At 42.8% G+C, this 27649-nt stretch overlaps 1 protein-coding gene across 1 annotated transcript; it reads right to left on the bottom strand.

The window, feature by feature from the left end:
• Positions 1-1146: 1146 nt before the first annotated feature.
• LOC306769008 (nectin-4-like) lies at positions 1147-27101 on the bottom strand (the record flags this gene model as incomplete). Its single annotated transcript, XM_079257508.1, has 11 exons — positions 1147-1518; positions 1657-1836; positions 4388-4447; positions 4611-4686; positions 5006-5165; positions 5262-5416; positions 15287-15404; positions 15498-15776; positions 18460-18627; positions 19127-19399; positions 27047-27101. The coding sequence occupies 11 exons, from the start codon at positions 27099-27101 to the stop codon at positions 1147-1149; spliced, it is 1896 nt and encodes a 631-aa protein (XP_079113634.1).
• Positions 27102-27649: the final 548 nt, after the last annotated feature.

Here is a 27649-nt window from a genome sequence, read left to right as displayed (position 1 = left end):
CACTGCTGCAGCCCTGCAGATCAGACTTGCAGCTCTCCCAGCAAACTCTTATCTGAACGTAAAAAAGTTAGTCGGTATTTGACTCTTGTTTTGGGAACCAATGTGTCTGCAGCAGATAAAATAAGTCTGGATCAGAATAGCATGGGTAGAGAACGTAATACTTCATACTTGCCTAAAAAATGAATTGAAAAACATATTAACCTATATTCCCTTTGGCACATTGTCCCCCTGTGGGTGGCAACAGAACACAACAAAACTCAGGACATAGAAAAATAAAAATACATGCTTGGTTTATGTCACATTTCTCTTGGAAAATCTGAACAACTCCAGCTTGACATCAGTAAAGTGTAGATGCAGCATGTCCGTGGATGTGGCAGCTGTCCACATGTTGAAATTCAGCCACATAAAGCAATGTGGAAAACCGTGGAAGGAGACGTGTTAGTCTGTCGAGCTTCCACACACTACGCATGTGAGAAGAGATGAAGTCCGTTTCCATCCTGAATATGGAGCTTATGTGTTCAATCTAACAGCTAGAAACAAATTATCTGATCGTTTTACAAAAACATTTCAGAGCATGGCTTGAATAATAATAAAAAATTATTTCATATGCACATTTGTACAGATTTCCAGACTACTGCACATGCAGAGCCAAGGTTTCTGTTTGCTTCAGTGCTTGAGGTGAAGACAGTGAGGAAAAACAGGGAGGTGTGTGGATATTTCAGGTGTGGCCAGAGATGCACAGCCAAAGGTCTGGATCAGATCCCAAAACTTCTCACAAGCTCGGCTGCTCTTCACTGAACATGGAAATAAAAAGAAGTCCCTCAGTGCTAATCATTTCGATTTATCCGCTTTCTCACAGAGCCTCATGTGTCTTTGAGTGCTTTCGATATCCCCAGTCACAAGGCGTGTCACATTCACCCATCAGCTGCTTAGACCAGCGTCTGCCTTGTGAAAGCTAGCTGATTAAATGCCATAGCTGCACTGGAAATTTCGCAGTGTTGTCCCAGTCTGTACCTGCAATCTGGGGGAACACAGCTTTATCACCAAGCTATGATCTGTTGTCACCCAGTATAGAAATGAAAATAGAAAATGCAGCATTTCCTCCAACCAGTGCTGTAGTTTACCGTGTCTTTTTCCTGCCGCCAGTTAAACCATATGAGCCCTGTGGATGGTGGAGGCGTGGGGACTATCCAGAAGGGGCATTGGTGGCATCTGATTGAAGCTTAGAGAGCTGTTAGCCATGGACTCTCTAGAGGTGCTGGTCTCACTGCCTTGATGGTCTGGATGATCCTGACTGATAGGCCCGCCCAAGCCTTCGTCGACTTCATCCTCGTTGTCCGGTACTGGGGGGTAGCTGATGCTCATGGGAGGGGGAAGGTAAGTCTTTGTGATACTTCCTTGTCGTGAACCTCCATTAACTGTGATGATAGCGCTGCCGTTCTGGTGTCTAAAGATCTCAGTGGACTGCAGGGTAGGGGCAGGCGACGGCATGATCGGAGGGACGAAACCATTCTCCTGCTGCAATGACACAGACCAGACAGGAACTGCATCGTCATCATCATCGGGTATGTGCTCAGAGGCGACTAAACTGGAGCAGAGGAATTCTACAGTTTGGTGAAATCAAGCTTGGGCATGCCCAGAAAACGACACACTTACAAAAGACATTTCGCCGTTTCTCATAGTCGTCGCCACTCTGAGCTGGGTATCCTCGTTTCTTTCTCTCCGCCTCCGGGAGAAGTTGGACAAAACTGGTCGGCCCAGAAAGTCGTAATCTCCACCTCCTCCTCTCCCAGCTGAGATTGTAGATCTGCTGTCATAGCTGTGAGTCTGCTCCGGCTGTCAGAGAGAATACACTGATTACACACTCAGAAATGTTTCATTCTTTCATTTTAAGACCAGTTTCCAGTCAGAGCATTTATTATATAAACCAGGTCAAATCACAATCTGTCATTTCTTCTTGTTCTAGTTCATTTGTGTAAAAGTAGGCTCATAGTGACATTTTGGAAGGCGTGCACCTCCTTGCTGAAGGGTGAAGGGTTTACTTTTATCAGCTTACCAGAAAGACTGGAAAGAAGGAACATGCTGACAAACTTAACAACAGATCCAAATAATCAGCATCAGAAATGAGCACAGCCACGTCTTGTTTGTGCAATTTCATCAAAATGTACAAAATCCAGTCTGTAGGCCAACTAAAAAACGTTAGCATAAAACAAAAGTCCCTTTTTTCATCCATCTGAAATATTCATCATTTAACCTACTTCCTGGAAAAGTATCTGCAGCTGAATTTAGTAGTTGCTGCAATTACATACTGATAATTGTGTACTTGACTAATTAATTATATATAATTAATATTTGGCATTAATACAAAGCTGGCATCTGGGCATAAATAGGTTTATTTTTAAACATAAGATTAAAAAAAATCTATCTCCATTTAAATGAAAAGAAAAGAAAATGCAGATTTTTCTCAAAATTCTTTTTACACTTTAGCAGTAATGATTTGGATCATCTCTTTAATCATCATTGCAGAAATTTCAAGAAATTTTAGGACCAACTAAAATTGGTAAATTTGAAATTCCTAGGTTTTCTCTGGTTCCCTAAACTTTATCAGCACTTTTACAATAATAATAGAAATATGAAATGGATATTATACAATTGTAACAATTAAAAAATATGTATGATGAATTATTTTAGCACTGCCACTTAATCTAAAAATGTGAATGGAAAAGAAAGATAAAAAGTAAAAAACATCGCAGGTCCAAAGTCGGTCCTCAGAGACCACAGTTCTGCAGGTTTTCAATGTATCTCTGCTCCAACACCTGACTCGATTTAGAGGATCCACCAGCCTATGAAGTTCTGCACGACTCAATCATTTGATTTAGGTGTGTTGGAGTAGGGACACACTGAAAACCTGCAGGACTGTGGCCCTGGACCAGCAGGATATTCATGTGATAGTGTGAAAATTATGGAAAACAACTCATCCTGTCTGGTACTGAGAAGAGATGCGACTTATATGAGCCCAGAAGAAAACTGCAATAAGTATTTTTGTCCCAAATGTAGCAGTATCACAAAAAGTGTACAGTATGAAGCTTACCAGTGGTTTCATAGCTTAAAGGTATTTTTTTATTGCTTTTATTTTTTAATTTGGTTTATCTGTAGTACTAATTACCTGCAGTAGACACTGAGATTTTCTCAGGAGAACTGGATGCTATAGCTGTAGGCAAGCTAAAGCTAAATGCTAAAACTCGCTTAGAGGGATGCATCCAAGAAAAATGGATGTTCTAACAAATCTAAAACATAGCAGCTGGGATTGTGTCACTTCTGCCTCAGACTGGGCCCATAACGTCACACAATGCTGTAATCTGGGCTGTTGTTTTGGACAAAGGGCAAAGCGTGTTGCTACAGGACATTCTGTATTTGAGGAAATGTAAACATTGTGGATATTTACAAGGTGTAAATTTCCACAATGTAACGCCTGCTCAAACATCTATTATTAATTTAAAAGTTTGACTATTTAAAATGGTTGAAAATTTGTTCTTCCGGTGGCTAAATTCTGATTAGCTTTAGCTTTTATTGCTCCTGTCAGGACAGCTTAGATTATCCAAGGTGAAAGTGCTCTGACGGCGGTTTACTGCTAATAAACACGAAACTCAGTATTTCACACACCACAAGATATAAGTTATGAAATTATAAATACAATATAAATTTAAATTAATTCTAAAAAACAAGAAATAGCTAGCTATTAGCCACCCAAGATGGAGCGGTTTTGGAGTTTGACCTTTCTGTTCCCTATAAAACCAATATATACTGGTTGAACTTCCTGTTCAACCAGTTTCATGGTTTTTATTAAACCAAGATGGTATAATTGGCCAATTGTGTCATTTTACAAATTGCAGGTTTTGTTGTTTTGGAAAGAGCCAGCACAGCTAGCATTTCTTTCTTTCAGTGTATATGCTGTCTATAAGCTTTTTTTTCAGTCTATAAGCTAACTGTGCATTAGATCAGTTAGCTTAGCTAAGCTAACTGTGCATTCGCTCAGTTTTACCATTAAAAAGACATGCATTAGGTTGGTGCAGCGTCAGTTTCCTAAAGTAAAGACATTTTAGCTCATACTTAAAATCCCATGCACGGCACACAGATAAATTTACATGTTTAAAGAAATCAAAGAGCCACAGAAACAGCAAACACCTCAAGAAAAAAGCAGCCTGGAGAAATCCAAGAGTATCTCCAGTAATACAGTGTGTCAATGTTATTATCAGTATCTTTGATGCTCTACATTCAGGTGTGAACTGTTGGAAGCTCAGAATTTGGCCTTCTGGCCTCAGGACAGTAAAGCCTCAGTCTAAGAAACTGGCCTTGCATGCAGATTTAGAGAGATACGCAGACTGACCCTGAGGGAAGACAGGCTGACCTCCCTTTTCTCCAACGCCAGAAGGATGCTTTCTTCTATCTGCAGTTCAAACAGACACATAGGATGAGGTCAAAAGAAAGACTAACACTGAAAACAAAGGCTTCCAAAATGACTGATATTACTACAATTAGCATATTACTGAGTTATGGAACCAGCAACACAAAGAAAAATAAGGGATGGGAGGATAATTAAGTGCTAGTACCGCTTCTCTACCATCTGTGCTATAGGAGTTTATTCTCCTGGACGAAGTTTGCCTGGAGAGAGAGCTTATTTCCTGCCTGTAAAAAGAAGAAAAATAGACATTTTAAAATGCGACGCAGCTCCACTGTGAATGATGTGTTGCTGATAAGTTAAACTTGTCATGTAGCATATTTTTCTCTATCTCTGCTCACAGTAATTGATCTAATTTTCCACGTTTACATGAACATCTAGATCTAGTCATCATGTTCTAGTGCCATGTTGATGCTGTCAGCTGTGACACGCTTAATAGCCCTGATTTGCTTCATTAACAGAGTTTCTTTCAGCTCAATCTGCTTGTGGGGGCTATTAAGGCTCCATCTCATCTTATCTCATCTTAATTAGGACGCTATATCGTACATCTTCTGATCCAGGTCATTCTGCAGTCTCGCGTTCTTGCGTTTGTGGTAGCATGTGATGGTGATGATAATGATGAGCATCAGAATCAGCAGCCCACCAGCTACACCCCCAAAGATGATCATTGTCATGTTGTCGAGCAGTTTTCGCTCCATGGGGGCCACTGTGTAAAAAGGGATTAAATGGATATACATAAATATATTTGTACATGGAGATGTTAACATAACTAGTCTGACTGTTGACAGTGTTGTAAACCTACCTTTCAAACGAACCTCCACCTCCACCTTTGCTTTTCCCACTTTGTTCACCACCTCGCACTGGTAGGTTCCTTCGTCTGAGGTGTTCAGGGGTCGCCCAAATACCAGTGATCCATTAGGGTGGGCAACGGCATCCTTTGGCAGCTTTCCTCCTATTCTGCAGGCAGAACAAACAAAGAAAACTTCAGCTTTTTAAGAGTAAACAATTGTCAGTGTGCTATATTTCAAAGATTGATTTAAAAATACATTTTACAGTACTTTTACACCCCCCCCCCCCCCCCCCCACACACACACACACACACACATCCCCACACGCTCCAAAGTGACAGTCCTGTTAGCAAAATATATATTTATCCAACATTATCCTCTGCAGCCTTGTGACCTGACCAGCTTTTGTCATGTACGTTTTGAAGATTGCAACACTTTCATAACGCAAAACAGGCAAAACAATAACAAGCGATGAGATATTCCAGAGAACTGTGGAAAAGTCTTGAGTCATCCCTCCAGTCTTGGTATTTTACCAGGAAAACAGGAAATAGGTGCAGCTTTTTACTGAAATACATGCAACTGGAAATGGAAATCTAATATCTGAGGCACAGAGTTTCTACATTTCTGTCAAGATTCTTCATCTTTATCTTCATCTTCTGCCGCTTATCCGGGGTCGGGTCGCGGGGGCAGCAGCCTAAGCAGGGAAGCCCAGACTTCCCTCTCCCCAGCCACATTTGCCAACTCTGCAGGGGGGATACAGAGGCGTTCCCAGGCCAGCCGAGAGATATAATCCCTCCAGCGTGTCCTGGGTCTTCCCCGGGGTCTCCTCCCAGAGGGACGTGCCTGGAACACCTCACCAGGGAGGTCCAGGAGGCATCCTGACCAGATGCCCGAGCCACCTCAACTGGTTCCTCTCGATGCGGAGGAGCAGCGGCTCTACTCTGAGCCCCTCCCGGATGACCGAGCTCCTCACCCTATCTCTAAGGGAGAGCCCGGCCACCCTGCGGAGGAAACCCATTTCAGCCGCCTGTATACGAGATCTCCTTCTTTCGGTCACGACCCACAGCTCATGACCATAGGTGAGGGTAGGAACATAGATCGACTGGTAAATCGAGAGCTTTGCCTTCTGGCTCAGCTCCTTCTTCACCACGACAGACCGGCGCAGAGTCCCCATTACTGCAGACATCGCACCGATCCGTCTGTCGATCTCGAGCTCCATCCTTCCCACACTCGTGAACAAGACCCTGAGATATTTAAACTCCTCCACTTGAGGCAGGACCTGACTCCCGACCCGGAGAGGGCAATCCACCCTATTCCGGCTGAGGCCCATGGTCTCAGATTTGGAGGTGCTGATTCTCATCCCAGCCGCTTCACACTCGGCCGCGAATCGCTCAAGTGAGAGCTGGAGATCACGACCAGATGAAGCCAACAGGACCACGTCATCTGCAAAAAGCAGGGACCCAATCCTGAGGCCACCAAGTCGGATCCCCTCAACACCTCGGCTGCGCCTAGAAATTCTGTCCATATAAGTTATGAACAGAATCGGTGATAAAGGGCAGCCTTGGCGGAGTCCAACCCTCACCGGAAACAAATCCGACTTACTACCGGTAATGCAGACCGAGCTCTGACACCTGTCGTACAGGGACCGGACAGGTCGTACAAGGGGGTCCCCCATACTCCCGGAGTACCCCCCACAGGAGCCCCCGGGGGACACGATCGAATGCCTTCTCCAGGTCCACAAAGCACATGTAGACTGGTTGGGCAAACTCCCATGCCCCCTCCAGGAGCCCAAAGAGAGCATAGAGCTGGTCCACTGTTCCGCGACCAGGACGAAAACCACACTGCTCCTCCTCAATCCGGGATTCAACTATCCGGTGGACCCTCCTCTCCAGGATTCCTAAATAGGCCTTACCAGGGAGGCTGAGGAGTGTGATTCCCCTGTAATTAGAACACACCCTCCGGTCTCCCTTCTTAAAAAGGGGGACCACCACCCCAGTCTGCCAATCCAGCGGTACTGTCCCCGATGTCCACGCAATGCTGCAGAGGCGTGTCAGCCAGGACAGCCCCACAGCATCCAGAGCCTTAAGGAACTCTGGGCGGATCTTGTCCACCCCCGGGGCCTTGCCGCCAAGGAGCTTTTTGACCACCTCAGCGACTTCAGCCCCAGAGATAGGAGAGTCCACCCCTGAGTCCACCAGCTCTGCTTCCTCATCGGAAGACGTGTTGGTAGGATTGAGGAGGTCTTCGAAGTATTCCTTCCACCGACCCACAACGTCCCGAGTTGAGGTCAGCAGCTCCCCACCTCCACTGTACACAGTATTGATGGAGCACTGCTTCCCCCTCCTGAGCCGCCGGATGGTGGACCAGAATCTCCTCGAAGCCATCCGGAAGTCTTTCTCCATGGCCTCGCCGAACTCCTCCCATGCCCGAGTTTTTGCCTCGGCAACAGCCGAAGCCGCATGCCGCTTAGCCTGTCGGTACCCATCAGCTGCCTCCAGAGTCCCACAGGCCAAGAAGGCCCGATAGGACTCCTTCTTCAGCTTGACGGCATCCCTCACTGCTGGTGCCCACCAACGAGTCCTGGGATTACCGCCACGACAGGCACCAACGACCTTACAGCCACAGCTCCGGCTGGCCGCCTCAGCAATAGACGCACGGAACACAGCCCATTCGGACTCAATGTCCCCCGCCTCACTCGGGACATGTTCGAAGCTCTGCTGAAGGTTGGAGTTGAAGCTCGCTCTGACAGGGGACTCAGCCAGACGTTCCCAGCAGACACTCACAACACATTTGGGCCTGCCAGATCTGACCGGCTTCCTCCCCCACAATCTGAGCCAACTCACCACCAGGTGGTGATTAGTTGACAGCTCCGCCCCCCTCTTCACCCGAGTGTCCAAGGCATGTGGCCGCAGGTCTGACGATACAACTACAAAATCGATCATCGAACTGCGGCCCAGGGAATCCTGATGCCAGGTGTACATATGGACACTCTTATGTTGGAACATGGTGTTCGTTATGGACAATCCATGACGAGCACAGAAGTCCAATAACAAAACACCCTTTGGGTTCAGAGGCGGGGGACCATGCCTCCCAATCACTCCCCTCCAGGTCTCACTGTCATTGCCCACGTGAGCATTGAAGTCCCCCAGCAGAACAATGGAGTCCCCAGAAGGAGCACCCTCCAGCACTCCCTCCAAGGACTCCGGAAAGGGTGGGTACTCTGAACTGCTGTTCGGCACATAAGCACAGACAACAGTCAGGACCCGTCCCCCCACCCGGAGGCGGAGGGAAACTACCCTTTCATCCACCGGGGTAAACCCCAACGTGCAGGCACCAAGCTGGGGGCTGATGAGAATGCCCACACCTGCTCGGCGCCTCTCACCATGAGCAACTCCAGAGTGGAAGAAAGTCCAGCCTCTTTCGAGGGTACTGGTTCCAGAGCCCAAGCTATGCATCGAGGTGAGTCCAACTATATCTAGCCAGAACGGCTCAACCTCCCGCACAAGCTCAGGCTCCTTCCCCACCAGAGAGGTGACGTTCCACGTCCCTAGAGCCAGCTTCTGCAGCCGGGGATCGGACCGCCAGGGTCCCCGCCCCTTGCTACCGCCCAGCTCACACTGCACCCGACCCCTACGGCTCCTCCCGCAGATGGTGAGCCCACGGGAGGTGGGGACCATGTAACCCTTTCGGGCTGAGCCCGACCAGGCCCCATGGGTAAAGGCCCGACCACCAGATGCTCGCTCACGTACCCCACCTCCAGGCCTGGCTCCAGAGGAGGGTCACAGTAACCCGCGTCCGGGCAAGGGAACATTTCTGCCCGAGTTTGTGTACATCATAGGGGTCTTGTGAGCCGTACTTTGTCTGGTCCCTCCCCTAGACACCTGTTTGCCATGGGTGACCCTACCAGGGGCATAAAGCCCCAGACAACATAGCTGCTAGGATCTTTGGGACACACAAACCCCTCCACCACGATAAGGTGACAGCTCAGGGAGGGGTCTGTCAAGATTGAAAGTAAATATTTGTTCTGAGCATCTTTATCTTCAGTTTTAACCCTTTCAGACTTCTTGTTTTATTTAAGTTTTCTTCAGGTAGTTCTTCAGGCTTTTCCTCACAAGCTCTTTCTGATGTTTCTGCCTTTTGTTCCCTTCTCTGCCTAGATGATCCCACACTGCCTCGGTCATGTTGAGGTCCGGGTTCTGGGGAGGATTCATCCCTCCATTAGAACCTTCAATTTGGTTCTTGTATCATGTGACATACTTTGGCCTCTCTGTTTCACTTCCTCAGCAAGGCTTCTTCCATGAAATCATTTTTGATGAGGCTTCGGCCAACAGGAGATGGATCAGCTGAAGGTCCTCTTGCATCTCTCAGGTCCTGATTTGTTGTTTCTTTCAGATCCTATTCACGCCTGGAATTGCCAAGGTTTTAGCTAACAGCTCTTTGTGAATCACTGTGCCAAAACTAAAAGATGATGTAATCTCAAACACTGGCACAAATATGGCCCATTGTGTAGTTTCATTAGACCCATATTTAGCCTTGACTTACAGCTTTCACTCCACTCATGTGGAGTGAAAACTGTAAGTCAAGGAGGCTGGGGGGGGGGGGGGGGGGGGGGGGGATGTGTGTACTCATATTTGACGCTAAAGTATTCAGTAGAGAAGCCCATATCAGAAGCCCAAAAGGCCAGGTGATAGGCATGTCCATGCCTGCTTACATACATATATATACATATAATTCTTACATACATCTATACATACATATGTCTGCATATCTTTAAAGCCTATACATACATACACTAACTGCGTTTAAATCTGTATACAAAATATAAACACACATACCAACGTTTATGTAAGTCTACCTACCCATGCAAAACTTTTTTTCTCTTCTTTTTTTCTTCCTTTTTTCTTTTCTTTTCCCTCTTTTTTCTCTTCTTTTTACCCTTTTTTTCCCTTTTTTCTTTTTTTCCTTCCCTTTTTCTTTCCTTTTCCTTCCCCTTTTCTTTTCTTTTTCTTTTTTTCTTAGCTACATTGCAATTTATATACTACATGTCAAAAACCCGGACACACATTCTCTCTATGTGCAATGGGAAACTGTCTCCCTTGTATATGAAAAATTTTTTAAAAAGAAAAAAGAGAATTACTTACTTATCATCAAACCATCATTTGTGATCCCATGTGTCCCCATACCAGCTTCCAAATAGTTTCAGAATTGATTTTAGTATCATTTAGCATATCCGTTGTTCTTTCCATGCTTATAAGATTTAGAAATTCAGATAACCATGTTTCTATGGAGAAGCATTTTGGCTTGAGAATTTTCCAGTAAAATTAAATTATTCTTTTGGCAGACAGAAATGCTAAGCCCACTGTTTTCTTCTCTAGTCTTGTTTTAAACTTTATGGTCCTATGACCCAACAGACATAAGGACGGACATGGAGTTATATCTACATTAATAAGCACTGAGGTTAACCTACAGACTTCTGTCCAAAACAGATTAATAGCTGGGCAGAGCCATAAGATATTAAATAGATTAGCTACTTGTCCACATTTATGCCAACAAACATTTGAGATACTTGGGTCTATTTTTTTAAGTTTGGAGTAATGTATGCTCTATGAAGAATTTTTAGCTGTATTATTCTTCCTCTAACATTTAGAGATTATTTTAATATCACACCAAATATTTTCCCATTCTGTGGATATGAGTTGGACCCGTAAATCAGATTCCCATTGTGCCTCTGTTTTTAAATTTGGATTTGAAGAGGACTGAAGCAATAGCTTATATATACCTGAGACTGTGCTTCTATTTGAGGATAGAAGTCTGAGTTTTTTTTATCAATCTCAAAATTATAATCAAAGCATTCTTTGGAAAGTTTGGAGACAACTGACTTTAACTGAAAATACTGTAAAAAGTTATTCATGCTTAAATTATGTCTTCTCCCAAGTTCTTCAAAGGGGAGAATTTCTCCCTTTTCTACAATTTGAGAGATTTCCATGATATTTTCTTTACGCCAAACTATATTATTTAGTGGTGTCCCTGCAGCTTTAAAAGCACTATTACACCATATTGGGGAGGATGGAAGAAATGATTTTGCGGTGGCTGTTTTTTTTATGAATTTCTCTACTTATAACACAGCTGTATGCTTTGAATGTTTCTACACAAACACATATTTCAGACAAGGAGAAAGAGGAACTATTTGTTTCTACATTTGCATCTCACACATCTCTGATAACATCTCATACAAATCCACACATTTCTGCTTCCTCTTCCTCCTCTCACCCCAGCTCCCACCAGCTCCCCTCTCTCCTTGCGACTCATCCCTTTCCCTTTTGACTCTTCTCATCCCCTCCATCCTCCCGCCTTCGTGTGAAACTGTCTCATCTGTCTGCTTTTGGCGCAAGCCGCAACATGACACTGCGACATTAGCATGACTTCACCTGCCGTCACTAGCTGATAACAGGTTGGCCCGCTGCTGTAGCCGCAGCTCTTCAGCGTGAGTTTGTGTTCATGTGAACTGAGTGTGAGTCAGTGTGGCTGATTGTAACCAGAGATTTAGTTGTGTAGAAAGAGCATTACTCACAAAAACATCTTTCTCAAGATGTATTTGTGATTAATAGTAAGTAATATCACTCGGCAATGAACCACAGCTTTTCTTATTTAGCTGCAGAAGTGCCCCTTCTGAGTGGATTTCCCCCATTTTGGACCCTGCTGTCACCTGTCATAATTCGCCAGGAACCGTCAATCCTCCACTGTCTCTTTTTGTGGCACATATTTTTACAAGCACCACACCCTGAGAATATCTAATGTGACAAAGAAAACGGTCTTAAAAAGCCAGTGTGTGACTCAAGCAGAAGAAGTCAGGCATGTGAGTCAAACCTTTGCTGGGTCTAAAGCTGGGCAGCCGTGCGCAGCATGTTATGTGACACACGCAATATGTGAATCTGTCAGTTTCCATTGAGGCAGCAGGATCAGGCGGTGACAATGTCAGGGCTTGTCTGATGAAGTCGGGTGGAAAGGGTGGAGATCCTGCTCTGCCACGCTGCCTAAACCTATTTCACTCAACGTGCACACATCAGGATACACTGTATGGTAACTAGTTGATCGTTTTAAAAATGAAGTCATGGTTGTGATGTGGGACTTTGGTGGGAAAAAAACTGTTTTGTAAACAAGGTAGCAGAGTAAGAATTGCTCTGGTCAACAGACTCAGAGGACAGAAAGAGAGAAGACAAACATGCTTTTCCAGCTGACACCAGCCTCCATGCAGCGTCAGGTAGACGGGGTCACTGCACATCGCTTCTCCATCTCAGTGCAGGAAAAGATACATAACTTCCTGTTCAACCAGTTCATCGTCAACAAATGTCCATTTGGTAAGATACACACTGCTCGCTTTATCAGGTCCACTTGTCTGAATGCTTGTTCGCATAAATATCTAATCAGCCAATCACATGTGTGACATGTAGTCAGGCAGAAATGAAAAGTTCACACTGAGCCTCAGAATGAGGAGGAAAGGAGACTTTAAACGCAGCATGTTGTTGGTCTGAGTGTTTACTGGGATTTTCACACACAACCATCTCCAGGGTTTCCAGAGAAGGTCTGGAGAAGAGAAAACATCCAGCTGTTATCTGGACCAGAAGGTCTGCTTGGTGTCAGAGGTCAGAGACTGGTCAGACTGGTTGGAGATGATGGAAAGACAACAGGAAGACAGATAAACCCTTTTAGATGCAGCACATCTGAATCCAACGACTGGCTTATTACCTGGCCTCTGCAGAGCTGCATGACATATGGTACTGGTGTGTTGGACAAGAGTTGCATCTAAAAGCTGCAGAATGGTCGGTCTCTGGGAACTTTGGTGCCCCTGGGTTACATAGTAGGACAGGGGGTCACCAACTCTGGTCCTCAGGGGCCATCATCCTGCAGGTTTTAGTGTTTCCCTGCTACAACTCACTAGTTTTAAATGAAAAGCTTCTCCAACAACTTGTTTTCATCTTCTGCACCTGCCTGCTGATGAGCAGTTGGTTTGGGTCAGGTGTGTTATACCCATAAACTGTATGACTGTAGACTGTAGGTTCCTACCATCGCCATAGACAGCATCACGCATGTTGTCTCCCGGAAAATACAAATATGGGCAAAGCGGGGGGCTGAGATGTCATGGTGGATGATTGACATCTAGTGAACTCTGAGCTGCCTGTAGCTAAGAGCTAACCGAGCTAACAGGAGCTAACCAGCTAACAGAGGTAAGCGGGCTAAAGCTAAGTCACGTTGTTAACCGGCTAAAAACCGCAGTTGTTCTACGTTCCTCCTTCACGAATGGCAGAATTTTTTGATGAAATCTTTTTAAAAAAGCAAAACTTCGCTCCCCCCACAGTTGTCATGAAGGTAAACCTGACCTATTAAACTTAAAATGGATTTTTGTACCAGGCTGAAAACGTGTTTATTTCTGCTGTAAACATGTTTATTCCTGCTGTAAACATGTTTATTTTGGTGGTAAACATGTTTATTTCTGCTGTAAACACGTTTATTTCTGCTGAAAACGTGTTTTTTTCTGCGGTAAACATGTTTATTTCTGCTGTAAACATGTTTATTCCTGCCGGAAACATGTTTATTTCTGCTGAAAACGTGTTTTTTTTCTGCGGTAAACATAATTATTTCCGCCAGAAACATGTTTATTTCTGCTGGAAACATGTTTATTTCCGCCGGAAACATGTTTATTTCTGCTGGAAATGTTTATTTCTGTCGGAAACATGTTTATTTCTGCTGGAAACATGTTTATTTCTGCTGGAAACATGTTTATTTCTTCCGTGAAGTTGGTCTTTTTAACATGGGGGTCTATGGGGATTCACTCCAGTTTGCAGCCCCTAGTGGATGAAGGGGGAACTGCAGTTTTTGGCACTTCTGCGGAGGCTTCATTTTGAACCGCCGGAGGTTGCCGCCTGGTTAGACCAGGGAAACAGTAAAACCTGCAGGATTGGAGCCCTCGCGGACCAGAGTTGGTGACCCCTGGTTTAGCATCTTCTGATGGAAACTTCCAGCAGGATGATCGTCACAAAGCTCACATCATCTCCAGCTGCTTCTGTCTTTCCAATTCCGTCATTTCCGTCCAATTATTTCTGGACCATAATTGTTTTTCAATCCTCTTCAATACTGTATTTTTTCAGTATAAATTTATATCAGTGTTTGCTGTTTTCATTCTTTTTTCACCCTCACATCTTCACATTGTTTGTTTTAAAAGTGTTTTATAAATAAATGGACTTGTACTTATATAACACTTTTCTAGTCATACAGACCACTCAAAGCACTTTACACTACTTTTTACAGTCACATACACAGTCATACTCTGATAGGCACATCTCAGGGCAGCTTGGGGTTCAGTGTCTTGCTCCAGGACACTTTGGCATTTTGGTCAGGGGAAGCCTGGAATCGACCTCCCAACGTTCCAGTTGAAGATGACTGCTCTTCCTCCTGAGCTACAGCCGCTGTTAATAAAGACTGTTTGGTTGAAAATTGTTGAGTTTAAGTGGAATTTGTTGGACTGAATTAATTTCTTCTTAAATTGTGCTGAGAATACTTTTGTTGCAAGTTATTATATAAACACCCTGAATCAGTATAAATCAATCTCATTTCCCTGAATCTAGGCTGTCATTATGTGCAATATTACACCTGTTTTAGATATTAAATGGGTGGATTTTACTCCTGCTTCAGCAGTCCACTTTTTACTTTAAATTGCTGCTATCTCCTGAATGTTTTGCAGTTAAAGGCAGAGTTTTTAATGCCGTAATAAACCAGACCTGCTCTCTTTAGCTCTTCCTGCATGAAAGCATGAAACATCCAACTCTGATGCATGAAATGCTTCTGTGGTGCAGAGCTCCGCAGACTTCCCATAAAAGCAAGAAACTGCTTCTGCTGAGGACATAAAAACACCTAAACTGACTGAGCATTGCTCTGCACATCAGCTGACCTGGCAGGTAATTGGCACCATGACTCCGTTTCTTCCAGACATTTAGTCATACGAGCACCAGACAGTGAGAGAGAGAGGCGAGTGCTGCCTTACCTGGACCAGGTGAAACTGTGCGGTTTGGGGTTTCCTCCACCCACGCACGTCAGGGCAGCATTCTGCGCACCAACAAGCCAGTCTCCATTGTACCCTGACACCTCTGCATGCGGAGGGACTGGAAGGAAGCAGAAGTTTACAAGCTTCGATCAGTTGAAGGCATGAGAGAAAACTGTGTTTATGACAGGAAGGCTTCTCGTCTGTCACTCACAGTGCACGACCAGGTTGTTTGTGAGCCTGCGGGGACCTGGAAGAGCCGGATGCCACACCAGACAGTCCAGTTTCTTGCCGTTCATGCTCCTCAGGGGGTGCAGGGAGAAAATTATGGAGACCGCCCCGTTGTTGGAGGAGCGATTGTTGGACCGGCCGTTCAGTTCGGTGTCCCAGGCCAGGCGGGGTGGCGGGCGGCCGATGGAGCGGCAGGTGGCAACCTGCAGGTAGTCCTGCCCCTCCTCTACTACCACAGGATCCAAGGAGGAAATGGGAATGGCTAGAAGAGTGAAAGTGACAGTTTTGATCAGAGTTCATCTCATGACAAGTGACTAAACCTCACATTTTACAACAGCAGAGCATCTTTTACAGCATTCTGGGATTTAGAAACTTCTCCTTCCAGTTTTACTGCCATTAAATTCTTCTTTTAAACAACTTCATGGCGTCCACAGTTTTGGTTTAAATATCCCAGCTGTGGAGAACTGGTTAAAGTTTCAGAGAAGTCCTCATGAAATCAGGTCCAGACTGCTGTTATGTCACCAACACAGCATTAGTTGGTCCAGTAATTAAAACTCGCAGATATGTTTAATAGTACTTCCTGGAAAAGAACCAAAACACCTGGATGAAGGAGGAGAAAACAGGCAATTACTGCTCTGTTTGCCGTTTACTGACAACGACAAATATCTTCAGCTGTGATTTAACTCTAACAAAAGCATCAAGTAGGTTTAATTTATAGATATAGATGTAAATACAAAGAGTGAGGCCACACGGTTAGCGCAAACAGGCAGCGAGGCCTGCGGTAGTCAACCAGCCTGCTTAACACCCCGCTCAGATCTGGCATGTTGTTGCTTGCGAGGTGGAAACAAGGTCAAGGTGTGGAAATATTTTGGGATGTTATGAGACAAAGGGGAGATTTGACAAAAGCCAGGAGGGCGGTTACCGACTGAGGGAATACCGAGATGCTAACACAGCTAGCATTAGCAAGAATAAAAACAAGATTTAATCAAAAGACCTGCCTTCACAACTTGGTACCTAATGTCTGATTTACTGATAAAGATTTACAAACATGAAGAATGTCGCTTTGCGGTTAAAGAGAGCAATGAGGAGGAAAATTAAACCAAAGGAAAATGTACAACAAAAACAATCAGGTGAATTTCTCCTATACTTTTCTATAAAACGCTTGTAAAATGTTCTTTTACTAATTATAGCTAGCTTTAATTAGCTCACTAATGCTTCATTACACAAGTTTTATGATCCATGTTTAATGGTATAATACGATAAATGCACTGCGCGATATGTCTGAATTATTGGAGTAACATCCATCCACCAGGGGGCAGAAGAGGAGTCCAACAGGATTTAAGCAAAGTTTTTACCACACGCTGATGCAATAGTTGCTTACAAGCTGCTTTGAATCATATCGTAAACAATATTCTGACTCATATCATGCCCCACGAATCGTAAACTGTCTGATTTTTATCGTAAAATTTCAAGGCAAGTTTATTTAAATAGTACAATTCAGCAACAAGATGATGCAAAGTGCTTTACAAAAACAATAAAACATTAGAAAATAAGCATAATTTAAAATCAAAACAAGAAAGTGAGGGAAAGGAAATAACATTAAATAAAAACTATTAAAATCCTGATCAGGAACACCGCAGCTTTAATTCACACTGATATAGTTATATCTGGACGATGCCCAAAATCTTAGTTCCAAGTAACTTTTACATTTTGTAAAACCCACAGCTCCCACCGTGGGTTCGGGAGGCAGACTCCCTCAACATCTTTAAGATCGAGCTGAAAACCTTCATTTTCCATGATTCTTATAGTTAGGATATGAGCATCTCCTGAGTTGGAGTCTGCATGTACGGGACCCACCTGTCCAGGTTCTGCTCATTGCTCTTATAGTTATGGGTAGTCTAGCCATCCATTACTTATGTAGCAATGGGGATGTTACCTGATGCAGTGAGAAGTACCTCGCTCTATTTCTCTAATATATTAATGTATAAATATCTGCCAATATTGCCGTCTCTAACTTATTTCTCCTTTTTTCCACTGGTCTTCCTGAATAAGTGCAGTTGTACATGTTGATCTGTCTTTCCTGTCCTCTCCACCCCAACCAGTCGAGGCAGATGGCTGCCCTCCCTGAGCCGGGTTCTGCCGGAGGTTTTCTTCCTGTTAAAGGGGAGTTTTTTCCTTCCCACTGTCGCCGTGTGCAGCTCAGGATGGAGGATTGGATCCAAGTCATGACTCGATGTAATCAGTTGGTTTCTATTATAGGATATGTATGAATTGGCTTGAAATGATGTGGATGTAAAGTGTCCTGGGACAACATTGTTGTGAAGTGGTGTGATACAAATAAAGTTGAATTGAACTGAATATGTTTTGAAGTCTAAGCTAAAGCAGAAAAGTTGAACATGCACGCTCAGAACTAGCTATATGTTGAAGCACTTGTGCATTATATGTATTTCAAATATAATTTCACCTGTTAATGCCAAATGTATGATATTTGATACATACAGTTTTGAGGTGTATTGCAAAAAAAAATTAGCTGAAAACTGTGTGTAATGAAATAATCATAAATAAAATAAAATAATCCTGGCGTATCGCCTACATGTACCATACATATGTGCAAATTATTTTAGATTTTTGCATTTTCTTAAAAGGCCACATAAAGACTCAAATTTGGGGAAAAAAAGTAGGTTTCTAATAATTATTTCCCTGCATTGGAACAAGCAAGTGTAGCAAATAGATTAATGGATCCATTATTTTTTAAGTGTTAAAGGGTTAATAATGTTCAAATTTGCCAAGTTTACATCTTTTTCAGAAAACAAAACTGAGTGGAAATTTGTTAGGAATTTTAGCATGAATTATTCTAATGAATTGGTTAATTGTATAGATAAAGAACCTGATAAAGAAAGCACACGCAACACATTGCTCATGCTGGGTTTTCCAGTCAAACTCACTCCACACGATGAGGGACATCGTTCTTTCAAAGTTGCCAGATGGGTAGGTGGAGATGTGGCAGATGTACTTCCCCTCATCAGTGATGTCTGTGTTCATGATAACCAGGGATGAGTCCATGATGGGTTCACTGCTTTTGAAGCGCACGCGCTGAGACCACAACCCGAACGCTGCAGATTGAGAGGGGGAGGGAAGCAGTGAGAGAAAGAGAGAGTAAAGAGAAAGGAAGTGACTCAAAACATTAAGTCCAGTGAGTTCCCAAACAGACCCCAGGGTTTATTTTGTCTCTTTTACTTCCATGTGCAAGCTTGCACCCAGACATTGCATCGTGGGCATTTAGCTTCCAGTTTTGTGTCCCACACTCACATTTGCTGTAAGCTTTAACTCTTAAATCACTACTAATAAGAAAAAACAACACAAATAAGCGATGAAAGATCAGAGTCTGGCCATGCTCCCCTCACAGCCTGCTTCACTGAACAGTTTTAGATGTTTCTGGCATTTGCCTTAAAGCTCTTTAAGTTCTGCAAAGGCAGAAACAAATCCTCCCAACTCTCACTGACTCAAACTGACAAATGTAACACTGACAGAAACTGTGGGTGGGATGATACACACATTCCTCACCGTGAAGCTGGGAAAGTATTTAGACAGACACGGTGCTGATGAACTCACCTGTCTGTCCATTCTCTCGGTTAACAGTGATGATCTGGTTTTCATGGTTGCGGCTCCCTTTATACCAGGTGACCTGCACCACCACATCGCTGTTTTTAGGCTGGTAGCGGCAAGGAAGGACAGTCTCCTCTTCCGCCAGGGATTGTAAGGGATTTGGGGGAAGATCCACTAAGTCTCCCTTTATCATTGTCTCTGAAACACAAAAATAATCTTCAAATATTTGTTGCAGCTTGGTGGAGAAGTTGTGTTCTCTTTCCTGCTGCTTGATGTTAACTGAACACATCATACGCTGGGAAAGAGCAGATAAAAATGTGATTTTACAGGTAAACTGTCATCCAACTCGAGTGAATTAAAGCAGCAGAGGAGGATTTTTAAGCTCCACACTGACGACAGATAAGAAGGAGGGAATAGAAAACAGGATGCGATGAAGATTAGAACGATTGCAGATATGTCGTTTAACTTGTTCCAAAAACAAACTTCACCTCAGAGTTTACTTCAGCGTCAGGACAACGCAAACAGTCACAGGCCTGAAAAACAAAGCCTGTGCATCGTGTGTTTGAACGCTGTCACATGGCAGCACAGTGGTAGAAACCACAGACACCCAGCACTATTTTCTCCTTTTATTCATGTCTGTTGATGCCCGCGATGAAATAGTTTACCACAGAGGATGTCGAAGCCTGCATTAGGTGTGAAGCTGGAAGGGGCTGTTTGCACCTACATGGTTCATATTTTTCTCGAAGCACGCTACTAAGATTCAACCAATGTAGGTTTGTTGTCTTTTTGCTGAAGCAAACAGATATAATGTGACAAATGTTGTGTTACTGCTCATCAAGTTTCATTGTTTTTGTTTGTTTTTTTCACTATAGCACAGAATATGGCTCTATGCTAAATGGAATCAGTTAAGTTTACTGTTTAAACCCAAAACCTAGCAGACAACACGTCTCCTGTACACAACTGCTCAGAAACTCTGGGACACTTCCCTATTACGGAAAGTGTCCCAGAATTTATGAGCAGAGGTGTATGTATCCAAACTGAGATACATTTACTTTTAAAAAATATCACACCAGGTAAGACCTTTGCTGCTTATTTCTTGCTCATGTTTTACTGCATCTGTTAACTGCATGTACTTCTGACCAACATGCAGTTTTCACCTCGTCAAGACTTTAAAAGTACTGAAAAAAGTATAAATCATTATCAAAGTACTTGAACAACTGAACTATTGAGGAAAACCTGCTTTGCATTGAGTTAAACGCAACATTAAAATTATTATGTTCCTCTCTAACACACTCACACACCACTATGATAAGTTTGGCGACATTAGAAAGGCATTAGCAGTAGGGATGCACCGATCCACTTATTGGGAGTTTCGATCAGATACCAATATCTGAAATTGAAATATCTGCAGATACCGATATTTGCCAATAACAAATCTGTTTATGTGAACATTATTGTGACTACGGTTATTATTACTGTTATAACTGTGTAAGATTTCATTAGGCTGTAATCAATGACCCATCCTTTCTGAAGTTACCTCACCAATACAAATATAATAACATTACATATCTAACAATGTCAACAAGTTTTATTTTGATTTGGCGCATTTTACCCAAATAAATCTATACATGTGCAATTTTCAAACAAAGATCTCGCTTTTAGTGTAACAAAAAATGTCACATTTTAACATTCAAGGCATTTATTTATTTTAAAACACATCCAAAGCATATCATCAAACACATCTGCGCTGGCTTAACTAGTGTGGTATCGGGTATTAGTGGTGGTATCAGTAAACTTATATTAATACCCAGTATGAGTACAAAGACATGGTATTGAGCTGATACCGATACTGATATCGGTATCTGGGCATCCCTAATGAGAAGTAAAACAACTTTGCATGAGTTAACTGAATCACCAAGTGGAAATATTTGCAGAAAGTTCACAAAGATCAACAAAGGATAGGTTGGTTGTTTTGGGTCAGGATGCGGAGTTTGATGTGGTATTTGGGTAAAGAACCTGGAGTTGTTGATCCCTGCTTTAAAATCAGCTACGAGCCTTCCTAGCCACCTGTTTACTTGAACTAGATGATGTAGTAGCGCTAGCTTAGTCAGCTCTAAGTAACTGAGAGCATGTTTTATCCTTTATTTTCAGCTTCAATTGATGTGTTTTCCTTAAATACTCTCAGTGAAATCTAAATATAACATGGTTTTCCCAAACTACCTTAAAACTAATCTGGTGCTACCACATTAGCACCTCTACATGCTAACATCAAGTTGATAGCCTTACATTACATAAGGCACAGCAAGTTCATTTGTATAGCACCTTTCATGTACAAGATAACTCAAAGTGCTTTACATAAGACATTAAAAGCTTTACAGGTGGTGTAAATAAGAATAAAAACAACAACAAATAACAATTTACAGAAATAACAACATCATAAATTAATATAATTTAAATCAATAAAATCGGTTAAAAGTTAGCATGCAGATTTTCTGCATAACATATGAGAAAATAAATGTTTTTAACCTGAATGTGTTTAGATTTGGTGAAAGTTTATTCTCCACTGGCAATTTGTTCCACTTGTTTGCAGCATTACAGCTAAAGGCTGCTTTTCCATGTTTAGTCTGGACTCTGGACTAGTTGACCTGAGTCTTTGGATCTAACAGCACGTCTTGGTTTATATTCACTGAACATATCGTTGATGTATTCTGGGTTTAAACCATTCTGGGATTATGTCAACCAATTATGTTAACCATCAGCAGGGTTTTAAAGTCTATCCTGTGACTCACTGGAAACCAGTGTAGATTTTAAAACTGGTGTGATGTATTCAGATATCTTGCGGTGTGTTCAGACCAAACCCATTTTGAGCATCAAAAACACTCAAAACGCTCAACGCTGGTCATTAAACTGCCACTTTTATGTCAGACGCGCTCCTGACGCTCCCGCCACGTCTGCTGCTTGTCTGGAGCGAGCGGCAAACGCGGCGGAAAAGAGAGGGGGAAAGGCGGAGCTTTTCTTCCGGTCAGTTTGAATGATGGCGGATTCAGTAGAGCGATGGCATGGTTTTATTTAATAAATAAAGCTGAAGAATGTTGTCGTAGTGCAGTGATAGTTATTGTTAATGCAACAAGAGCCGCACTCAGCAGAGAGCCGCCACCCCCAAACAAAGTGTTGCTAGGCAACGTGTCCTGCTAAGTTGCCAAATCAGTAACATTCAGCTTTTTAGCAAGGAATGGTTATCCTAAATATTGAACGGAGTAATGGCGTCTCAGACCCGTGTCTGGGTTCACCACAGGAATCCTCCAGGAGCGAGCTAATCGCTCTGATTGGTTGACGCCCCGCATCAAGCGGCAAAAGTTCAGCTTTGCCCATCTCTGGCTTTTGACCGACGCCCAAAACGCTCAAAACGCGACACGAGAAAGCTCGACGCCCCCTTGCCGCACCTCCACATAGACTTTACATGGAAACCTGCCGCTCTTGACGCATTTGGTCTGAACACACCGTTAGTCCTAGTTTAAGCTCTAGCACCATCATCTAGATGAGTTGCAAATGTTTTATTGTCTTTTTAGGAAGTCCTGTTTAAAGACCATATTACTAATCCAGTCAAACGGAATAATCTCAGTTTTGTCTTCATTTATTTGCTGAAAATTCTCTCAGACCGAGGCGTTAATTTTCTCAAAACACTAATACAGTAAGTCTGTTGGACTGCAGTCGTCTGGTGACAAAGACACATAATGTTGTGTATCATCTGCATAGCTGTTATAAATTAGTGTTAAAGTTATATTTGCCCCAAAGGGAGCAGATACAAACTGAACACTAGAGGTCCAAGGACTGATCCTTGAGGAACTCCACAGATAGGTGTACTTGTATAGTGACAAATTACCTGCTAGAAATGTGCGGCCAAATATTTTGAGTGTTAAATATTTTTAAAATGTTACATTCTTTAAAAACAATCTATTCAAACCCTTTGAAATCCTTTAATTTTTCTCTAAAATTGTGTTTATGAATAAAAGAAGTGTTTTCGAGTAACTATTTTACTGAACTGTTTTTACTGGACCCTTGCTGATGATGTACATGAGCGTTTTTGTTGCGGTATCATGTGCTACTGGAGTACAGAATGGATTTGAAGATATTGCACATTGTAGGGTGTATATGACAACTAAGAAGAACAAAGAAGAAAAAGCTGAGACGTCTTTAACAGACACGCTGTCTCCTGCTCTGATTCTTTTTATGTCTCTTTCTACCATTACATTATCACCATCCCATCCACCATTGTCATGTTTGCTGGTGTATACGGCTAAAACTGAAATCCCAGCTCAGAAGTGAACTCTGAAGTCTGCATGTATTACCTAACAGCCATGCTGACATAAGGACGCATGGGAAGAATGTGGGCAGTGACAGTTGACTACATTTGACATAGTCATAAATAACATTCATCAAAGGAAACTAAATAAAGCTGTTGGTTGATGGTCCTGCCATAAACCTTTTGACCTGATAATGGTCAAAAGCGAAGCTGCTTCAGTCATCCTGCCAGGAGCTTCTTAACAATCAATACAATCAAGTGTGAAAGGACTAAAGACATAACTGCTCCAAATGGAAATAGCATCTACCTCCCCACAGACAACGGTAGCTTTATAAACCATAAAGGTCTTATGTAGAGCTATCACTTGGTTTGTCCTTTCTGGATACTGAAATAACATGTCAATGCAACATAGCAGCGAGACAGGGATGAGGGCCCAACCACATTTTCCATTTGTTTACCTCCAACAGTAAACATTCAGCTATTTGTACCTAATTTATACCAAGAATCCTTTTAATATATATTTTCTGGTTTTATGAATGTATCTTATACTGCAAGCTTTGATTTCAACAGCCTAAACAACATCGGGAACACATTGCAGCAGGAAACTGTTGGACGGGGACCTTTCTCCTGTTTGACCACTAAACCTGCAGCAAAGCCGTCATGTTATTGGACAAGTTCAGTTGTGATTTTGAACTGATCAAGCTCAGAAAGGGATGTTGGGCGAAGTTTAACATGACACAGAAATACGGTCCTGTATCTGTTCTCTGGAGATACTTTGCTTTTGACTGGTCAGATGTGCACCAAACAACTATTTACTGCAAATGATGTAGAGATAAGCTTGTCGCCAAAGGCGGCAACCCATGCAATTAGCTGCATCACCTAAGCTTCAAACATGCTTCGGAGTATCAATAGTGTCTGAAACTAAGATCCACACCCTCCATATCCTCAGGTTAAACTGAAAAAGCTTGAAGACACTCAAGTCAGACGTCACTGGTTCACGTGTTTGCTAGAGACACTATAATATGGATAAACTATTGGGTAAGAATAGTCCATTCCATTGTGGTGAGAATATGGTTAACACCCAGTCAGGTATAAGAGAAAATACTGCCAAAGACATTGGAACTAGTATGATTCAGTAATAATACCACCCAGCACTGTTTTGCATTATACTAATGCATTATGAATTTATTTCAAATATACACACTGGAATATAACAATCCCTGTTGATCCACACTGGTTTTCTTAGAAACATTTCTAACCATTACAACCAACCTATCTCCACAAACTGTGTGCCCAAGCTGTGACCCCACGATGGTACCAATCTGATATATGACAAGTGATAATCTTTTAATGTGAGTCTCATGTTGAGCAACTCGTACAGGAGCTGATTAATTCCCTGATGTGAGACGAGGTGCAAATAAAAAGGATATGATTCATGTATTTACCGTCAGAGCTGGTGAGTGTATTCTGAAGACAGGTGTGTTTTTTTTCCATGAGTATGTGTCTGTTTGTAACCCTGAGGTTTGAGCCGACTGTGGAATCTGCCTCTGCTGCATTACTGGAATAGCTTTATGTCCTGCTTTATGGATGGAATAGAAATGTTCGCCTAGCTTTAATTACGAGTTTGTATTTTGGCAAATTTAACTTCGCCTGATCAGCAAATAAAACATTAATAATGAAAAAGAGTAATCTTTCAAGTTTTATACTTTATGAGCCTCCAGCACAGAGAAAGAACAGTCATCCATCAGTGTTGTTTATTCCCATTTTTACACAGTATGCAGATATTCTTCCATAATGCCGTATACCAATTACTATATCATGGGCAATATGGGGTCCACAAATGGAGCCCTTTAGCTGTTAGCATGTGCAGTGATAACCAAAGTTGGACCTTGAGGACTGCTGTCTTGCAGGTTTTCACTGTTCCAACTGGTTCCAACACCTGGCTTATATTTAATGGATCCAACAGCAATTGAAGTTCTGCTCGGTGGCACATTAATTTGAGTCTGGAGTTTAGGAGCAAGGCTACATGGAAAAGCTGCAGGATTGTGGCCCTCAACGAAGGAATTAGCTGAACTTTCTGAGGCTAGCTAGGTGCTACTACTTCACTGACATGGAAAAAAACAGTCTAAAAATAAGCCTGGCTACATAACCTGCATATGCTTGTTGCCAGTACTGGGGGTGTGAGCGCTAGCTAGCCATTAGCCACCATAGTTGTTAAACTGTAATGTAATTTAGCTAAATATGCTAATTATTAGCTTTGCTCCAGATTCCTTCTGCTGTTTTCTTCTGTATTACTCTGCATTAACACATTCTGTGTTTTAATGCAGCAAATTTCCAAATTAAATGCTGTCTTGTCAGAATTGCACTGTTTCTGTAGCTGCAGGAGCACAGCATCGTTGAGCTTATTACTCAAGGTTAGCTAGATGGTGCACACTTGGCTGCATCTTCTCCAAGAGCCTGATCTTGTAACTCTCATCTCTGTCAAGTTGGTAAGGTTATGCAAAACATGGCAAAATGAGATGCTTTTGAGCTGCAAAGTAGCTAAATCTGCTAGCAAATTTTAGCAATGCTGTTAGCCATTAGCTGCTGCAGTGATGTTGGTGGGTTGGTCCGTGGTTTAGAGAGAAAACAACATGCAAATAAAAGAAAACAAGAAAACCCAACCACAAATAGACGAAGATGTTCAAAAAGGAATGGGAAAAAGTTTAAAGTTATGTATTCCCACCTGATTTATTACATTCACACAATTTACAAACTAATGATGGTCAGGCAGCTTCATGCTCTGCCGTTCCAGGAGTTTTCTGTTGCCTCAATATTCCTGGTTTTGGGTTAGTTACGTGTTAGTTGTCGTCTTTGTCTGACAATGCCAATGACAGTGTCTTATAAATGTGTGTGTTATTTGGTTTAAATAATAAAAAATCACATTAAAAAAAAAAAGAAAGAAAGAAAAGAAAAACTGGACCAGTATGATGAAGAGGGCTGTGTAGATAAAAGCTGTCACTGAAGCAAAACATTTAGTGGTCGACTCGTGGCGCAGACACTTCTTTTGGGGTTTTTCTTTGTGGTTAATCATTTTGTTAGCAATCAGCATGCTTTGCAATAAACACTCTACTGAAAGTATGTAAAAGGCAACATGGCCAGAACAGTGGACAGCTGGTGTCCTTAAACATATTCTCAGAATCAAAGAGGAAGACGTAGCAGTCATCATGTTCAGGTCAAGAGATGCTCCCCATGGCCAAAAGTTTTCTGTTTTCTTTTTACATACACAAGTGTGTTTTCAGGGGATTAGGAACTGAAGCTTGATTTTAAGTATCGTGCAAACACACCCCTGCTGGGAGGGTTCATGCCGTTCCTATGAATCAGTAAGATGGATCAACTGCAACCTGTTTTTCCTGAAATGTCACACAAAGCCACAAGTGTTTTGGGGGGGTTTGGGTTTTTCTTCTTTTTGGACAAAAGCTTCTCCAAAAATGAGCAGAAATAGCTGATGGACATGTGTTACAAACTACCATTCCAGTGAGTTATCCTGACCATTCCCAGACATTCAGACTGTAGCTGTGGCATTAAAGAGCTGCACCACAGTGTCAAAGCAGTATTTCATGTTATGAAAAGCCTCATCTTACCAAAGATCTGGAGCACACAGAGACAGAGTGAGAGTGTGTTCAGCACAGATGTCATCCTCCTCAGCAGTCGCTGCTAATTGTACACACGTTGGAAAACTTCCAGAGCAAGAATAAAGCTCATCAGTCCAGGTAATATGACCCTAAATAAGAGGCAAGCACACAGCACGAGGCGCTGTCATTCCTCGTGCAGCTAGATCATCCCGGCTGGTGTCTTGTTCCTTTGAGACTTTAGATCCTTCCCAGACGCTGTCCAGGGGGCAAAACGAATCAGTTTTCTATTTGTATGGTTGAATCCTTCAGTGTCGTGAAGCCATCCTGTTTGCAGCCAGTAAGAGAAGGCTCAGCTCGACCTGTGTGTGATACACCTGTTTGTGCTCCCTCCCTCTCTTTCTCGCTCTCTCTCTCTCTCTGAGAGGCACACACCTGCAAACACACAAAGTTGCCTTTCTGGTTTTTTTCACGCAACATGACAGTTATTTTCTCGTCCTTACTTGTTCTGCTGAAAGCAGAAGCAGGTGAAAACAGCAGGCACAGAAAACCCTGTTTAAACCAGAAGACGCGCAGAACACCGGAAACAGGAAGGCCGAGACAGAAACCAAAGGT

The sequence above is a fragment of the Telmatherina bonti genome (genome assembly GCF_933228915.1).
Source record: "Telmatherina bonti genome assembly, chromosome: 18".
NCBI classification, from domain to species: domain Eukaryota; kingdom Metazoa; phylum Chordata; class Actinopteri; order Atheriniformes; family Telmatherinidae; genus Telmatherina; species Telmatherina bonti.
Note: the sequence above shows the minus strand (reverse complement) of the source record. Positions and strands in the feature narration are given on the sequence as shown.